The following is an 18,172-nucleotide window of genomic DNA, read 5'->3' as shown; positions in this document are numbered from 1 at the left end:
TGCGGTGGTTTATGCCAATAAACCACTCTTCCCGAGGAAAGCTGTGCTGAGGGATGCCCCACACTGTTACCATCACCCAGGCTAGACCCAGCAGGGCCCCTTTGAGCTCCAAGCTCAAAGCCACACACTGCCACAAGTCCTTTGTGACCAGGGGGGTGACAGGGCCTGGGGTGGTGAAGCCTGCCAGGTCTGGGTGCACCCAGGAGATAGGCACACTAAGAGCAAAGAGCACTCGGGTGCAACCTGGCTGCTCAGCAGAGGGTCTGGAGTGCAGCATTTTTCCAGGGCTCCAGGCACACGGGGCAGGAGCAGGCAAGAGCTGGAAGCAGGCTGGTTGTGTAACAGAAAAATCTTTTATTGAGTTCAGGAGGCCGAGAACTTCCTCAGCGTGATGATGACCAACGCCACAAGCACAGACGTCCCCAGGAGGGAAGCGATGACGATGGCACCGATAGCTCCGGGCCCCAGTGAGCCTGCAGGGACAGAAAACGAGGTGGGAGGTCAGCAGAGCCAGGGGGCCCCAGATGGGAAGGGCTGCAGGGATCACCCCCCACCCAGCATGTCCCCAGCCATCAGGTCACACTCCTGCCCTGGAGCTCATGCACTGGCCCTGGTGGATGTCCCATGTCCCCAGAGAGCCAAGGTGTGGTCCTGTGCCCCAGCAGCATTGCACCTTTGGGCAGGGGTTGTAGCCAGCCACTGCCACCTCAGCCAGGTCCCAGGGACAGCTACCACAAAGCAGGTCTGTGGCACTAAGCTTTCCTGTTAACACCCATACTTAGAGTTCCTTTGCCTGTGGCAAAACTGCATCCAAAGAGGCTTTTGCTGTCAGTCAGGAGCCGAGAAAGGTGCTCACTCCCTGTTTAGGGAGCTCCAGGCACATTCTGCTCTGGAGAGCCCTGCCTGTGCTCGGACCACTTTCTGCAGGTGCCTGCCATGACAGGTCAGACTGGGGGCAAGAGGAAAGGTCTTGGAGCAGCTCTGGGGCTGGCCAGTGCTCCACAGTGGAGGCTTTTCAGTGGGGAAGTTCCCCTGAGCAGGAGGTACACTGTGGTGTACAGGCAGCCCTTCCCCTCCCTAGCAGTGTGGCTGGGGACAGGCCACCTCTGGTGGCTTCAGCACCTCCTGGGAGGTGACAGGCCCCCAGAGAGCCAATCCACAGTGACACCCCAGGCCCTGTAGGGGTGAGCCACAGGTGGCCCACGGTGCAGCCACGTACCGTCCCCGGTGTCCAGTCGGTGCAGGTGGGTGGTGTCCTCGGGCTCCAGCTCAGAGGTGTACAGGGGGAAGGCGGTGGCGTCCGACAGCCGCGCTGTGGTGGTGGCAGCGTCGAAGGGACCGGCTCCAGAGGGCAGCTCAGGCGGCTCATTCCACAGGGTGGGGACCGGGCCCTGTGGGTACTCTGCTGGGAGACAAGCACCCATGGGCATGGGGGCCAAGGCAGGCTGCTGGTGACCACCACAGCTCAGCAGGTCCCTGGGCTCCAGCTGCCTGCCAGGTGCCCCTAGGGTGGGTGCAGGGGTGACCTGAGCGCTGAGAAACCCGGTGGGGCACAGCCCTCCCCGCAGAGGGCACCACCTCCACTCAACACCCACACCCAGAGCAGCTCCAGGGTGATGCCACTGCCACAGGCTTTTGGGGCACTCTGGTGTACACACAGCACACACGGGACAACAGGGAGCTCCTCGGACTGTGCAACCTCTGCTCACGCACAAACAGGCCCTGTGAACACACACAGCTCTTTTGCTCGTGGATACCCGTAGGACTGGGCTGTCACATGTCTGCAACAGGCAGAGGCCACCTGGCTACCTGTGCTGGCCAAATTCCCGGCATTTCAGGGCCTTTCTGTCCTGCACTCCCCGTCCATGCAGTGCAGGATGCCAGAGATGCTGGCACAGTGCAGGACACGGCTCCCCCAGACAGGACCCCAGAGCCTCAACTTCCCTCTCCCGCACCTCCCCCGTGCCAGGGAGATGAAAGCCGGGCCAGGCTCTGATGTTACCAATGGTCTCCTGTTATTCCTTCCCCCCGTGGGTCAGGGCCCAAGGCAGAGAGCCCTCCCTGTCTGTGTGTGGCTCAGCCCAGCGCTCCCTGTCAATGCCCAGCTTGTTCGGATGGGCCCTGGCGGGAGCAGGAGACATTCCACAGCTCCCTGCTGAAACCGCTGGGAATGTTGCACTGGGATGGGGAAAAAAAAGCTGTGGGGGGGGGAAATGAACATCCAGAGCCAAGGCCCACCTGAACTGACACAACGGTTATCACAATGAGGACAGGGAGTCAGAGGAGCTGGAGCAAGCAACCCAGGCTCCCTGGGGCAAGGTACCCTGGCTCTGGCATGTGAACCCTTGGTGTCCCAGGCTCTCCATATGGCCTGGAAAGAGAGGTGGCAGCAGCACATCCTGGCAGTGCCACTTCAGGTCTCAGTACCTCGAGCCCTCCTTGCCTCCCGCAGAGCAGGAAGAATTGTCATTAATAGGCTCCACCACACACTGTTCTCCCGTGGGAGCCCCGCATCCAAAGGAACAGGAGCACCAAAACACTCCCCTTTTCTGCCTGGACAAACCAACTGAGAAATTACTGCAGGGTTTGCCTCAGAGAGTAGCTCCCACCATCCCCAGAGCTATTCCAGGCTGCCCACAGTCTTGGGGACAAAACAATGTTCTAAACCAGTTGTAAAAGTCCTTTCTACAGCCAGAAAAGCTACAGGATGTTCAGTGAGGCAGCTGCCAGGTTTAACTCTGGCCCACTGAGCACAGAGAGAGACAAGTAAGTCCCCAGTACGTGGGCTGTGCCAGCTGGGCCAGGCAGGGTCCCCAGCACACCCGGGCTGGCTGTCCTGCCGGGGAGGAGCGGGCGTAGCGTCGATACCGTGTCCTCACACACCCGGTACACCCGTGCTCACTGCACCAAAGGGGTGAGCTCGGCTCCCCCAGACAAGCACACAGAGCTTTGTGTTCCACCAGGGCTCCCCAGAAACTCCTGAGCCCTTTGCAGGGCCCTTCCCAACCTGTGCTGCCAAACCAACCAGCAGAGCTGAAGACTCACATCCCATCCAGAGGCTCTTCCAGAAAGTGTCATTTCCAGTGGAGCTCTCTTCTATACATCCTGTGGTTCACTACCAGAGGACAGAGCAGGAGGAAATACAGAATTCAGTGAGTAAAGGTAGTTAAAACAACAGGGAGAGGAACTGAGCAGAGCTGGGCTAATTAGCTGGCAACAGTGGCATGGAGAAGCTATTGGTTTAGGAACAGACCAAATGTAAGGAACAGTTTTGAAGCCCTCGTTCCAGGCTGCTTTTGCAAGGGGAGAAACCCCACACAGAAGAGCCACATTCCAGCTATGACCTTGCTGACTGTGTCAACAACCCTGGGGCCAGCACCAGCATTGCCACTGTCCCCAGCTGGAAGAGGAACACTGTGCTGGGAGGATGGCATTGCTGCCTTTCCCAAGAATGTTTTTTCTCTCCAGAGCTGGGCATGTCCCTCACATCTGCCCAGGGACAGGCGTGAGCTCTGATGATTTGTAACAGATGCAGCACCACCCAGGGGGGCTGTAGGACCTGGACAGGGTCTTCCCAACTCTCAAAGGGGTAAGGAGGGAGCAGTACCCCTTCCAGCCAGAGTGCAAAGGTTCTTTATCTAACCAGACCCACAGGTCCCAGAAAGTCTCTCCTGTCCCCTCTTAGAATGCATCTAATTCCTGAAAAATCCACTGCAGCTCTCTTTAAGCAGAGCACAGAGCTTATTTTAGATAGCCAAGTACAGAGGAAACAGGTTTTTTTTTTTTGTTTATGATCTCTGTGATTTTTTCAAGACCTGGATGCTGCTGGGTCTATATTTGGTTAACTCCCCTCATCTGATGCTTTCAGTTCACCCGCACAGAAGGGGCAGAGTGTGCCAACCACACGTTTTCTGTCCGAGTTCTTGTGGTTTTCCCTTAACGGCGCTTCAGCCGAGGGAAACACAACCCCTTTCAGTCGGTTCTGGTGCCTCACAAACAGGGCTGTCAGCTCAGAGGCAGCAGCAGAGTCGTGCACAGGCACGAAGTCAAACACCAACAAGTGAATGTCACATGAGGCTGGTCCCCTCCTCATTCCTTCCCCTCACTGCTGCTGGAGCAAGGTGCAGAGCCCTGCCAGCGGCACAGCGGGTGGGGGAACACAAAACCCACCCCTAGAGAACACTGTCAGCAGGAGATCCCTCCAGAGCCGACTGCTGCAGCCTGGCAGAGCAGCTGCTCGTGGCCAGCACTTTTTCCATGGCTCACCTTTGATCTTCCCTCCTAAACCAACAGCTCATGTCCTCATGTGCCTCCACTCCTGCGTGGCTGAGAAGTCCAAGCACCCATCCAACCACCCTCACGCCTCCAGCAGGTTTCTTTACCAAGCAGAGGTGTCACATCTTCTCCCCGACAGTCCCAGGGAGTGTCAGCCCTGCTGCCACCAGCTGGGAGTGGCAGATCTCTAACAGAGCAGCAGGAAATACCACACTCCCTCTCCAGTCCTCTGGGAAAAGCAAGAAAAGCAAGGGGGAAGGACAGAGCTTGTGTCAGGTGCCAGAACCCAACACGCACATTTAATAAGATCTCACATGTCTCCAAGTGAGATATGAGGGCCTCTTCTGGTCACCTGTTGGATGGAGGCTGGGCAGACTCTACATACAGGTGTAGGACCCAAGTGAGGAAGTTCAGTTCTCTGCCTGCTGCCCATGTTCTGGGGAACACAAGTCCCTCTCCCCCTCCTGGGCTCAGTTTCTCTGTGCACAAGCAGGAGACCAGGACTCTAAACACCATCTACAGGGAAAGCAGCACCAGTGCAGCCAGGCCTGAGCATCCACACAGTTACTGTCACCCTGAGGGTGAGCAGGGGGACATGTCTGTGACTGAGCAAACACCTCTGGGACAGCTCTGGACCCAGCGGGTCTGTGACTGAGCAAACACCTCTGGGACAGCTCCAACCCAGCAGAAGCCCTTCACAGGGAAAGAGGAATTTACAGGGCAGCTCCACAGCCCTGGAGGCAGGGAACAGCATTTCTCACATGTGAAAACACCCAAACACGTTGCCATATCCAGTGAGGGGGTGCAGCCAAGAGTTGGAAACCAGATATGGAAGGCAAGGTAGCACATGGCTTTCCTGCACACCCAAGAACTTTATTTCTACAGAGAACTAGCAAGAAACATGCTCAAAATACATCCTCCAACACAAGAGCAGATGTTTAACATCTGGGTGAGAGCCATGCATTAGTTGTGCTGTCATCAGCCTTGGGACCAGTCCTGTCTCTAGAAAAACCCACCTGGCACACTCACATGGTTTGTTTGCCCCACAGGGACTCAGCAGGGGCAGCAGGTGGGCAGATGGAGGGGCTCCCAGGCTGCTGCCACACACAGGTAACCCCACTACTGCTGAGGCTCCCTGTGGGTGCTCTGAGGAGGGAAACCTTGAGCCCAGGCACAGAGTTATTCCCCGGCATTGGCCCTGTCCCGGCACTAGAGCACAGGCTGAGGGCAACTTCTTCTCCACAGACTAACAGTGAAATCCTCTTTGTGACACATACAGTTGGAGAACACTTAAGAGAAAGACATACAATAATGTCTCTGGGGGTTTACTGGGCAGAGGTGGAACTGGACAAAATGGATTAAAAGTAATACTATACTAAAAACTATACTAAAAGTATTCCAGTATGCCAGGTGGACGATGGCAGTTCTACCTTCCCACACACTGACACTACAAATTGCCTTATTTTAGGGAAATCTCTCTGCTGCACTATGTCCTCTCCCTCTCTCCAGCACAGGTTAGTTACAACTGAGACCAGGAAAAGGGAAGAAAATCTCAGAGTTTCTGTAAAGAAATCCACCATAAGTTTTCCGAGGATGCAGGAACTCAGAGGGACTCCAGCCACGTGGGCTGTAGAGAGATCCAGAGAGGATGACACCAAGGGCAACCTGACAAAACTGCTGTTTCCATGCTCAGAGAGAAGAAGGTGAGGTGAGCTGCCAGCACAGTGACATGGTGGCCAGTGCCCCAGGTACTCAGTGACAAAGGTAAGGCTGGAAGAGTCTCCACAAGTGACAGGTCTTGGGGAAGCTGTGATGGAGCCAGACCCTCCCAGACAGGCAGACTGCAAGACCTCAGGGCTGGCAGATGTGGCCACTTCACATCTTCATCCCGAGATCACTCACCAGTGACCAATACTCTTCCTCACACGAGCTGATTTCAGCACCTTGTCATCCTCACTCCCCACTTCCAACCTTAGCCAGGAGTCAGTAACAGCATCAGTAGTTTATAAGGAGCATTGGTACAGAGCAAGGCTGAGTAACAGCCGACAAAGCCCTGCTGTAAGTCTGAACCACATCTTCTCCAGAAATTTCCCTGACAAAACCTATTTACTGCTTCTCATGTTCTAGTACTTGAGCTTTAAAAACTTCCTAATAATTTTTTAGTCTCCTATAGTTGAGAATGAGGACACACGAGCTGCTACGAGATGTCCCCGGTCAAGGTGGTGTCCTGTGTATTTTCCTCCAGCACATCTGCCCTGCTGCTTTTCCCCTCAAACTCCTTCTGATGTGCCACCACAGCACAACATAATTCCACACTAGCTCAAACCAAAGAAACTCAGGAGCCCTTAGGTGAATTTAGATAGCAAATATGCGCACGATTCAGAAGCCCACACCTTGCAAAGGCTTTTTACTCCCTTCCACTTCACTCGGAGCTCTGAATCTATCACAGGAATTGAACGTGGGTTTGCTGATGGAGTTGCTGGCACAGCTGCAGCCTGCCCAGGGCAGCCCCTGCCCCGGCCCCGGGGAGGGCTCTGCTGTGCACTCCGAGGTGCTGGGAGGGGAGGGCAGGGCTGGTGAACTCTGAGGACAGCACCGGGCTGTCCAGCCCCAGGTGACCACGGTGGCACAGGGCCAGGGCAGGATGAAAAGAGGCCTTCACCGGGAGCACAAAGGGCATCTGTGCCGGGTGAGTGCCACAACACGGAGCGCTGCGGTCCTGAGGAACGGGGAGCAAACTTGTTTACAGAGAGGCAGGGCCACGTGTGGATGTGCTCAGACCAGAGGGCTGTCTGTGCCCTTCCCTTCTTTGTCTGCACCAGGCAGGAAATTTCCTTTTCTAATGGACTAAAAGGCAGAAAAAAATTCCACTGTGTGCTAAAAGCTCCTGTACTGGGGCAGGAACTCTCGATGCCTAATGCAGCAGAGAGTCATTCTGCTCCTGGGATGGCTTCCCATACAAGCTGGTTCCCTCATATCCTCTTTGAGGGAGCAGGGAACAACCTGATAGAGGCCTTAAGCAGAGAAAGCATGAGGTCTGTCCTGCACACCAGGATCTGAACGTTGCATTCACCAGCACAAAGCCCTTCAAGAGCACTGGCCTTGCTGCACGAGCACAGCTCAGCCAGTAAAGGAATCAAGTAAACCTGGGAGTATCTCACAGGAGCAAAGTGACACAGGGAGGCAGTGACAGGGCAATGCCAGAGCAGGCCCACAGGAAAGCTGGCAAGGAGGGAGGCAGAGCAAATATGCACCAAATACTGGAAATTTAAACACCATAGAAGAAATCCCAGCTCAGAGAGGAAACAGACTGAATTCTCACTGGAAATGAATCACTTCCTGCAGAGTGAAATACTGTTAATGATGAAGAAATATCTTACCTGGTGCAGGGCAAGAGCATGGTCACTGCTCCTGGGAGCAAGAGCAAGGCACAAATTGAAACTGTGCTGAAGTGATTAATGTTCCACTGTACAAAAAAGGTTGAGGGTTTGAGAAGAAAAGTATGAGCTTTTTAGTGCTCATTTCTTATTTACTTTAAAAGTTTCCCAGCAGGAAGGTGTCCTCCACAGGGAGGATACCAGCTGCAGGAATTCTGTTCCTGTACCCACAGCTGTTCCAGCCAGGCACAGCACTGAATTCTCCTACCCCTATGAAAGCCCCTTTAGAAAGAAGTGATTTCATAATTTCATCTGCTAAACAGCTGGCCAGGATCTCCCTGCTAGGCAAGATGCTCAGAACAAACTGGGAGGGAACAGCAAACCAGCCTTGCTCCAGGTCTAGGGAGGAAGGACAGGAATTCAGGAAAACAAATGCTGTGCTCCTGCCTGTTATCCTGGCCCCAGCCATCCCTTCAGCCTCACCTCCACTGAAAGAAAGGCTCTGAGGGAAGCGGTTCCCCACAGGAGTTTCCACCTCTACGCTCAGAGCCCATCAACACAGCGGGTTTGGAAGCCCAGTTTTCCCTCCCCTGTAAAACCCACCTGAGCCCTGCAGCCTGGAGGCTGCCTGTGCTCCCTGCAGCCAGCACAGGGTGCCAAGGGCAGGGCAGGTAGGGCTGAAATTACTGATGATTCCCTCAAAAACGGTGCCTTACAGAACAGGCACCTCACCTGTTCTGATTCCCATCCCCTCACTGAACATGGGGCAGAGTTTTCCCAGTGCTGCCTCGGGACCCCCAGCTCTGCACAGACCCCCTGAGGATGCAGAGTTTGGCTTTGGATGGAGGTTTTCGTGGACACTTCCCTATTTCTGCCAGCAGCAGCTGTTGGGGAGTTCCCTGCTGTAGCAGAGTAAAGAAGGAACCAGGAATTGCCCCACATGCTTTAGCCCCAAAAATCATTTCTTTTCACAACTGTAACTTCTTCCTGCCATTAAAAGCTGATGCACAGCCTGTCCCCTCAGCTGCTGGGAGGTTTTCCATCTCCTGTGGCTGATGTGACCACTGATCTCCAGCCACCTACGCTCACATACGTGCTACTGCTGTTCTGCTTAGGAAAAGTTACAAACAATTTTCTCCATTTTCCCCCAACAGAAACATAGGTTTGGGATGGAAAATATAATCTTACTCACCACCAGTCACCAATTCCAAAGATGGTTTCCATTAATCAGTTATAATTCAACACATAGATGTTTTCAGAGAAGTGACAGGAGAGAGAGGCAGTATAATAAAGGATCTTCCACACTTTTGGGCTTTACATGCAAACAAAGCTCCTTACCTGCCAGCACAGCAGGGACCAGGATGCCACACAGTGTTAGCAGGACCAGGCAAAGGGCTCTGTGGCAGGGCATGGCTTCCCTCAGGAACAGCGTCGGCAGGAATCCTTAAAACTCTTTCAAAGTATGGAACAACGTGGAAATGTCACTGCTATAATAAAAATCTTGTCCAGAAAGGTAAAAAAAAAATAATTCCCTTCACAACAGCAAGTGTGTAGAGAGAGTGCAAAGCCCAGCAGAGCCTCCCTCGCTCTGGCTCCAGGAGTACAGCTCCTCCCGAAGGCAGCTCCACCCTCCCAAACTTGTGCAGAAAAGCCCAGAGCAGCCCAGCCTCGGGCAGCTCACCCTGCCAGGCCAGTGCACACAGAGCAGTTGTTGGTGAGCCCTTCCCAGAGGCCGCAGGGATGCTCCTGGAATGCCTTCCCTCGGCAGGGGAATAACACAGGAGCCATTGGGGCAGCTCGCCCCAAACCCCGCAGCCCCGGGCTCTGAGGGCTCTGCCCTCGCTGTGCAGGGCCTGCAGGTACTTCAGGGTGGGCACAGCAAAGAACAAGGGCCTCAATCAGAGCTCAAACGCTCTGACAGAGCCAGAGCAGCCCCGTGGCACCAATTTCTGGGTGGAATACTTACAGAGCTGGACTGGGAGCCGTGGGTGGTCTTCGCTGCCCAGTAAACGCTGGGAAGTCTTGCAGGAGAGTCGGCTCTGGAGGGCAGGGCCAGCATCCTCCTGGGATCCCAAGGGCACAGACACCACTCCTGCCAGCTCTGCCATCGGCCCTGCCCGCCTGGGGGCTCGTGGGAAGGTCACAGCACAGAAAACAGGCTTGTTTCAAATCACATTTGCACCAACAGAGACTGGGGGAAGGATGAAGTGTATAAAAAGGGGAACACCCCAGCTGACTGTCACAGAATAATTTCATTAGGATTTTTTAAACTGTTGGGAATTAAATACTTCATGTTTTCAAGTAATGAAGTACACAAACACTCCCAATGTCAGTACTTTATGCTCTGAAAATTTGACACAAGTATTTTTGGGTTAAATTTCAGATACAGATTTTTCTGCTAAGAGATCTCTCTGCTTTTTTGCTTTCTCTGACAGGCAGCCAGACACAGTTTAGGTGTCCCTTTAAATCACTGCTTGCTGCACGCCTTTGCAAGAAGTGCCTGGCTGAGAGGGGAAGCAGCAAAACCAGAGAGAACAGAGTCCTGTCCCTGCAGTGAAACAAGGAGTGAGGCAGCTACCTGGGGAATCATGCTCAGAAGAGACCTGAGACACCTCCAGCATCGAATTCAACATCATCTGTCAAACCTGGAGCAAAGCCCCAGCAGGTTCTGTCTGCAAAGGTGCTCAAAGCACGGAAACGCATCCAGCAGCAGGTAAAATGCTACAGCTCCTATTTTTCCCATTCCTACTGATCCAAACAACTCCTGCTACAGAAACAGACCCTGTGTTTGTCACAGGAGGTGACAAGGCAGTCACCTGAGCACACAATCTGCACATGCCAGCACCTCCCCTTTGTACCAAACACAGAAACCAGCACATTTCAGTACCAAGAACAAGATCTTCCCCACTGGTCCATTATTGACAAACGCTGAGAGGCTGAGTGAGACCCTCAGGGTCTATTGCACATTTCCCCTGCTTGCATTTCTGCATTTTCATGTAGTAATCAAGAAGCTGCTCCTTCCCTGCCCCCCATCTGAGCTGGAAATTAATGGGCTTTTGTGTATTTGTTACATGGTAGAGAGCAGTCCAAAACTGGATTGTAGAAATTAGATCATACCATTAAAAAACATTATTAACCAGACACCTCATATGCTAAAAAAAAAAGAGAAGATATTAAAACAAAGTCAGGTTATCAGCCTAAACACGTCCTGTTTGCTCTGAGACATCAGCTAAACATCATGCAAGGCACTGTGTAATTTGGGCCTTAGCACACTTACTTTCTGTGGTCATGTGAACGGCAGGAGAACATTCATCATTACCTTTTACTGGGATTTTCCACACAAAAATAAGCAGCAAGTAGAAAAAAAAAAAAAGGAAAATTAAGTCTGAAAAGGGAAACCTCCAAGGTATCTGTGTGGGGAGGAATCAAACCTCTCATTGACAGCAGTGATTTGGGGTGGGTGGGGTGGTCACCGACTGCAACGGAGTGAGAGAGAACCAGCCCCGGCTTGATCTCCCCTGCACAAACAACACGAGCACGAATTCACGTGTTTCTGTACAGGGTGAGGGGGGGAATTAAAGCTTTCTTGTTTCCAATCTCAACTTACTGGTGTTTATTTGAACTCTAAAATTATCAAGCAGAAAAAACCACCGGTATTCCTCACCAGGGAAAAAATAAAGCAGCAGTTGTTGTTCCACATCCTGTGTGTTTGTTCGTTGCTTCTTGATGAAAACTGATGCAAGTCGAGTTTGGGGTGAGTTTTAGCACCAGGAATTATCTCAAAACTCGGCTTTGACAAAAGCAAGCAGAAAGTTTTCTCTCAGATATAATACAACCAGGTTTTATTTAAGTTCTCTCTTTTTTCCCCCCCACACTGGCAAAAGTTCAGAGGGAGTTTAAAGTTTTGTAAACATTTTAACTACCCCTCTTCCCCCTTTTATGAATTTACAAAGCAAAGGAGACAGGGAGACCAGATTTGCAACAGTTCCAAGTCTCTCCATGCTATTGGATCCAAAAACTATATACAAGTCTGCAGCAGTCTCTGTATAGTTACTGTACATGTTTGGGGGGCAGGGGGAAGAGAGAGGAGGAGGGGAAGGTGACCCCAAAAAATGAATAAACCAAATGAAATAAAATCCAAAGCCAAACTGCTCTTGAGCAACTCGAACTGTTTTCTTTAGGCAGTGATGACAGAACAACAGACACCTTTACACAACTCCACCAAAACTGCAGCGGATCTCCCTCGCAGGTTACAAACCCTCTGGGGACGGGAGATGGGACCAGGGGGTCAAACTAAGTGCATTTGGCAGTTCTTCTCTTTCTTTGCGGTGTGTGCATGTGGGTGGGTGGGCAGGTGGAGCAGGGAAGGTGGTGTTAAATCTTTCGGTGAGAGAGGAAGGTTATGATTCCATAAATACTCAGATTATGGATCCCAGTGAAGGTGCATGAAGTAGTTTAAGGTGTAGAAGATAAGCAGGGCCGTCATTGCACAAAGCTTCATCCTCCAGTGTCTCTCCTCACGACGAAAGGGCATCTCTGCTCGTTCCCTAAGCACTGAAATGACAACCAGCTGAGCCTGCTGGGGCACGTGTCTGAGAGCCAGTGTCCACCCTCTGCAAAGACTACACAGCCACACCTCAACATCCCACTGTCTCTTAAACGAGACAAATTTGCAGGAAAAGAGCTCAAAATAAACTGGTCCTAACCCTCTGAAGGTAGCATGTAAGGGGTAAATTCAACCTGAAAGAAGAGATGCCACCCCCCTTTTTTTCCCAGAGCAGAAGTCCCCACTTGTCCGGGAAGGCTGGAGTACGTTGACGGGGAACTCCAGCAGCTCCAGCATCACCACCTAATGAAGACAGACTCGAGCTTTCCCTCCAAAAATAATGTGCTGAGAAGGGCTGGCAGGGGGTGTGCAACTTCAAACCAACCCAAGCTAAACTGCGCCCGCCACCGCCCCTCTCGCGCTGTCGCCAGTTCTGCGTTAGCTTATGATGCCCCTCCTGGCCCGGCAGAGCACCCGCCCTGGGGGAGCCCAGGCAGGAGCTGTGGCATTGGGGTTTGACCAACATCTGTTAACCACAAACTCTCTCTCTCTCTCTCTCTCTCTCTCCATGGGACTGCACATGTTGGATGTGGTAAGAGTAACCAGGAGAGGGAAGCAATAGTTTGCAGAATCCCAATTGATTTTTTTTTTTTTTCCAGGTATGTCAGCAGAAGGAATCACAGCACAGTGAAAGCTCGCTGCCCAAATCAGCCTTGTCGTGAAGGAATCCTAACTCCCACCCTCCCAGGGCTCTGAGCAACGTCCACGGGACTCTGGGCTGACAGGAGGAACGATGCCTGTGCAGTCCTGGGCACAAAGGGTTTGCTGGGGCCAGAGGAAGCAGCCTGAGATGATTGATCCTGTGATTCACTGCGAGGTGAAGAACAACACACGGTGGAGAGCACTGTGTCCAAACGGAGAATCCATGGTTAACAGATGCAGGAAAAGCCAGTTGATTTGCACATGCTCAGTAGTCTTCCAAAGTCTCTATTTCTCCCATATTGAGCCGCTCTGAGGAGGCATTCACTGAAAACCCTGCAACCAAAAAGGACTGGGGTTAAACACCTGGCTGGGGGATGCTGTGTGTGGTGGGATAAGTCTGGGATGTGCAAGACCAAAGTGCTTCAGAGAACCAGTGCCCACGAGGTTCTGCAACATCTTGGACGGGAGCACATTTAAGTCAACTGGTACTGGGGAGTGGCTGCCAACACCCTCCTGCCACAGTCTGGGAGGCAGAAATGGACCTTCTGAGAACTTGGAATCCAAATGTGGAATCATGCCCAACACTTCAGGGGGTGTGAGCAGTTCTACCCCTTACTTTAAAGTCTAAATACGTGCATCTATGAAATCTGTGAAATGCTTTTTTACAATCCCCATCTCTGGAGTACCACATGAAAATGTAAAGTTACACAGGGCCATGCAGGTGGCTCAAATGCACTCAAATTTCTACCCAACCTTTTAGCCATGAAGTGCTGAGGACATGATGCACGTGAGAAAAAGTGTGAGAAAAAGTGAAAACACTTTTAACAAGGAAAATATCCAATATATCCAATATATGCAACAACCCCATATGGAGTATGAGAAAAGGGAAAGTGTTCCTGTGTTTTTACTAAACACAAAGCTGACATTTCATTGTCTAGAGACTGCCATATAGGTTGCTCTGTGCTAGAGCACCAACTGCTTTCCACAGCCTCATCCTCAAGAGAGGAGAAAAAAAATGCTCTGTTCGGTAGGTTTAGGAAAATCACTCTGGTTCCCTCTCGTGGCAGTGTGTTACCTACAAGGATTTGAAATTATTCTGTAAAAGAGTGTACTCATTTGTAAAAAGCTGCATGTGCTACTTCTCTTACAGTTGAAACTTCTAATTTGTATTTAGTGACTTCACGTTACACGAGTTGGTTTTCTAATATATCCAACTGAGTCCCCAGATCAGACTCACTGGGGTGGTTTAAGTCAAGATTCCACAGAAAAGTTCAGTGTTCATCAGTGCAGAAATCACTGATTCAGGTGAAGAGTTTTGGTTTTGGTGAGAACAAAAGATAAAAAGGCAGGGCTCTGCCAGAGCCTTAAAAAAGCAGTGACTTCAGGTGGATAATACCAGGCTGCTTTACATAAATGTGGGCTAAGAAGGCCCAGCACAAGCACAAGTGCAGTGCCCTGGTTTCCTTCTGTTCCGCAGAGCACAAACATGGACACATTTATTTTACACAAACTACACCCCACAGTGCTCAGGGACTTATATGATGCCCTTGAATCTTAAAGAAACCTTTCCATCAGTGCTACAGCAGCTGGTTAATACCATCCACACATAAAAATTAAGATAGAGAACATAATAAATAAAGGACTGCCACTGATGTCATCATCTGCCTCCAACTGAAAATCTGTGACCATTCCACCTGTGCCATCTTTGCTGCCTAGGGTGTTAGCTCCTGTAAAAGGGTGGGAAGGCATAAAGGCAGCCTCAGGAAGCTGCTCCTCATGAAGGAACAGAAAATGTGCTTTTCGTCAAAGAATGAATTAGCATTAAATCAATAAAACAGGCGTAGGACAACTCACAAGAGGAAAGGCAGTTTAACTGACATCCCTGAACTACTTAAAGGTTTCCAGATAATAATCAAGGTATGAAAGAGGCCTTTACATGAGGGAAAGTTTGACAAAAGCTTTCCATGAGACTGGCATGGAATTTTTCAAATCATTAAATAATAATAGTATTGAAACAAATTCTGAAGACGCTTCAACTTGGCTCAAATTCAGTATTGCCATTCAAGATCAATAAGAATTCCACACTTCACAAGGCAAACTCCCACTCCCAAACTGACCATTAATTTCTGAAGAGGAGGACTGACCTAACAAGCTGGGATCTGCCCGAACCATCTTCTGTTTCTTCTTCTTCTTCCCACCCTGCACAGCCTCAAAATTGGATTGCTGGTTGTTGCTCTGGTTGGTCTGAAAGACCGAATGTAGTGAACTGTGGTTCATCCCCCACACTGAATCCTACGAAACAAAGTCAGGACAGAACTGTAAAGCACAATTAAGTTTGGGTTATTTATACAGAAAACATTCAAAGAGCCCAAAGCATCTCCTACATCCCGTGTGGCAGCAGCAGGCACTGCTGCATCCACCTCATGGTTCCACAGCATCTCCTGGGTCAGCAAGCAAAGACACTCTTTGATCCACAGTTTGCCTCAACTGTGAGTTATGAAGGACAAGAATCTGAAATCTGCTTAATTCTCTGCATTTCACAGGACCTATAAAAGTGAAGTGCAGCAGGAATGAAGCCTCTCCAGACTCCAGGTCTCCACACACTCCTGAGGACTGCAGGGAGTGGGATTTACCTGCTGTTGCTGCTGTTGCCTCTGCTGACTGGCTTTCTGTTTGGCACGGCGCTCAAGAAACTGCTTGGCAAACTCCTTGGCCTCAGGAGTGTCCCCAAGATAGGCTCTGATGTAATCATGGACCTCATAGGGAGACTCCACTTCCTTCAGGAAAGAAACAAACGTGGGAACTGCAAGAAGAAGGCAGAGTGTGAGGGAATGCACACTGACATGCAAACACACACGTGCAAGAAACACAACCTTTGGATTTCTGTGTCACAGATTTGCTGATCCAGCAGCCATGGCAAACAGCCTGCCCTTCCAAATTCCCTGCTGAGAGGGCAATAAAGCCTTGCCATGCAATCCATGATGAAATTGGATCCTCATCTCTGTTAATGCTTCCACAACCACTAGAAACCCTCAGCAGGCTCTGGGTGGCACTTTAAAATGATTTGTTGTAGCTGGGACAAGGAAAACCATGGAGAAGATGGTTCTTCAAGCCACTATTTAATGAAGCCATTTTGCACTCAAAATGGTCCTTTGATATCATTACAGTCCCCCAGAACTACCTGCTCAGAAAGAAACTGGATATTGCTTCTCACATTCCTGCCCACCTCTTACCATCTAAGTTGTTGGCCGTGTTGAGTGCATGAAGCATCTGTTCACACCACTGAGTGAATCCATCCTGGGCTTTATTAACCCCCTGGAACAATTTCAACAGCTTCTCCTCTTCTTCTACCTTCTTGTTTTGTCTACTTGTAATACCTACAGATTTACTGAGGGGAAAAAAATGCATATATTAGGTTATCAACTACCAGACTTATCCACAGTACAGTGTTATAAGAGTCACTATTTTACAAGATGCAAACACTTTTTAAGAACCAAATAATTTTCTAAGCAGATGACAAAATGAACTGTGAACGATCACCTCTTAACTATTTTTGTTGTCAAAACAGACCCTGAGCGACATAGGAAAAAAAAAGGAGAACACATGAAGATATTATAACTGTTAAGTGATCACCTCATGAATGGCAGCCTTTCTTTGCAACAGCTCCTACCTGAGGCTGGCATTGCTTTTGTTTTTGTTGGTCGAGTTACGAGGTCCCACTTCCTTCACTGCATCATCCCAGAAACCCATGTTGGAGTTTTTGGTATCAGCATTACTCCAGATGCTACTGACTAGGTCAGATGCCCACTGGTTGCTGGGATTAGTGTTTAGGGAGCCCCACACTGAATTCCCAATGCTGGTGTGCAGGTTAGAGTGCTGTGGAAACAGAACCAAGAGATCCTGGTTACGAGCAGCAGCGCTGGCGGAGCAGGAACGAGCAGACCCAGGGAAGGGGCTGTTCCCCTCCTGTGGACACAGCACACCTACCGTGGTATTTCGGACTCTGTTGGGCTGCTGGTGCTGCTGTTGCTGCTGTTTCTGCATCTGCCTTGCCTCCTCCTGTTGGATCTCCAGCAGGGACTTGGTGGTGCCTGTTGGTTTGGTGACATTCCCCCAGCCTGACAGTTTTTGCTGCTGTTGCTGCTGCTGTTGCTGGAGGGCCTTCATTAGCTCCCGCTGCTGACGCCTTTGCTGTTGCAGGCAAGACAAAAGTGCTTGTCCACACTCACAGAGGCTCGTTACTATTCAGAGGTCTAACTTGGAAACTGGTTTTAAACTGATTTCACTTTCTTCTAGAGAAGTCTGGCTGACCTACTATCTTTTGGGCCATTACAGTTCCTCCAAAAAGGGAGACATTAAGTAACCAGGAAATACAAACTGTTTGTTAGTCTAGGAAAGACTAAATTTATTGAATCATGACTGCAGTCAGCTAAGCATTTGGGGTCTTGGAAGAATACTTTCTCTACTACCATCACTTGTTCTCACCCAGCCCACCCTTCCTTGAACTGCCCTGGTCTTGTGCATGTCTGCAAACATATTTTAGATGTCAAATTATTTTATACTGGTTTGTGAACATATTGTACTCCTGGAGTTAAAAGAGTGCATCTTCCCTCCTTTCAGACACTTGTATTAAGAAGCTGTAAAATCTTACTGAATCTATGCCTGGAACAGAGGATTTTACTTGAGTTGTGCTATTGCAAAAATCATTCCTCATCCTCACCATTCCTTCTAATAACTTCAGGGACAGCCAAGCAACTGCACAGCTGAGCCCACTCCAACAGCTCAGACTCTGCTCCTGTTAGGATTTACCTCTTCTCGAAGCTGCCGTTCTCGTTCTTCTTCTAACTTCTGGATTTCTGCCAATGACAGTGTGGTCTGGGATTGACAAGCTCCTGAATTTGATTGCTGACCCCATGTTGAAGATGAAGGGAGCTGGGCCAAAACAGACATCATCAGGAATTACAAAACTCTTCAGAGAATACTGCTCAAGTACAGTCATGAAAAAACACTATAAGCCACCTTCAAAGTTTAACAAAACCCTGGAAAGTATAAAATGGTATAATTAAGTAAGAAAAGGTGCAAAGTATAAACTGCACGTTTCTTTGAATTGCCCTCTGATGTATCATAGTGTATCAAGAATAATGTAACACATCATTGCCTGAAAAATAGCAAGCAATTCAGATTTCCAAGACTTCAGGAACTCCAAGCTTTAGGAACTTTGCACTGGCCCCTGGTCATTGTGGCAGAATAAACATCCTTACCCACCTGTGAA

General features: G+C 50.3%; 1 protein-coding gene and 1 long non-coding RNA gene across 11 annotated transcripts in view; one reads left to right on the top strand and one right to left on the bottom strand.

Annotated features, from left to right (window-relative positions):
* Positions 1–10: 10 nt before the first annotated feature.
* LOC116791800 lies at positions 11–11,025 on the top strand. The gene is made up of 2 exons (XR_004358869.1): positions 11–493; positions 5,785–11,025. It is a non-coding gene; the product is annotated as an uncharacterized LOC116791800 (long non-coding RNA).
* Positions 11,026–11,472: 447 nt separating this feature from the next.
* The window catches only part of GIGYF2 (GRB10 interacting GYF protein 2), a 74,361-nt gene continuing 67,661 nt past the window's right edge, over positions 11,473–18,172 (bottom strand). For all 10 annotated transcript variants that reach the window (XM_032698128.1, XM_032698131.1, XM_032698134.1 and 7 more), the window contains 7 exons: positions 17,710–17,832; positions 16,888–17,091; positions 16,571–16,776; positions 16,134–16,288; positions 15,534–15,703; positions 15,045–15,192; positions 11,473–13,233 (listed from right to left, as the gene is read on the bottom strand). In XM_032698128.1, the coding sequence (XP_032554019.1) occupies positions 13,166–13,233; positions 15,045–15,192; positions 15,534–15,703; positions 16,134–16,288; positions 16,571–16,776; positions 16,888–17,091; positions 17,710–17,832 (1,074 nt within the window). In that variant the 3' untranslated portion in view covers positions 11,473–13,165. The remainder of the gene's footprint in view (positions 13,234–15,044; positions 15,193–15,533; positions 15,704–16,133; positions 16,289–16,570; positions 16,777–16,887; positions 17,092–17,709; positions 17,833–18,172) is intronic.

The sequence above is a fragment of the Chiroxiphia lanceolata genome, chromosome 10 (genome assembly GCF_009829145.1).
Source record: "Chiroxiphia lanceolata isolate bChiLan1 chromosome 10, bChiLan1.pri, whole genome shotgun sequence".
Taxonomy (NCBI): domain Eukaryota; kingdom Metazoa; phylum Chordata; class Aves; order Passeriformes; family Pipridae; genus Chiroxiphia; species Chiroxiphia lanceolata.
The sequence above is the reverse complement of the archived record's forward strand: the minus strand, read 5'-3'. Positions and strand labels throughout refer to the sequence as shown.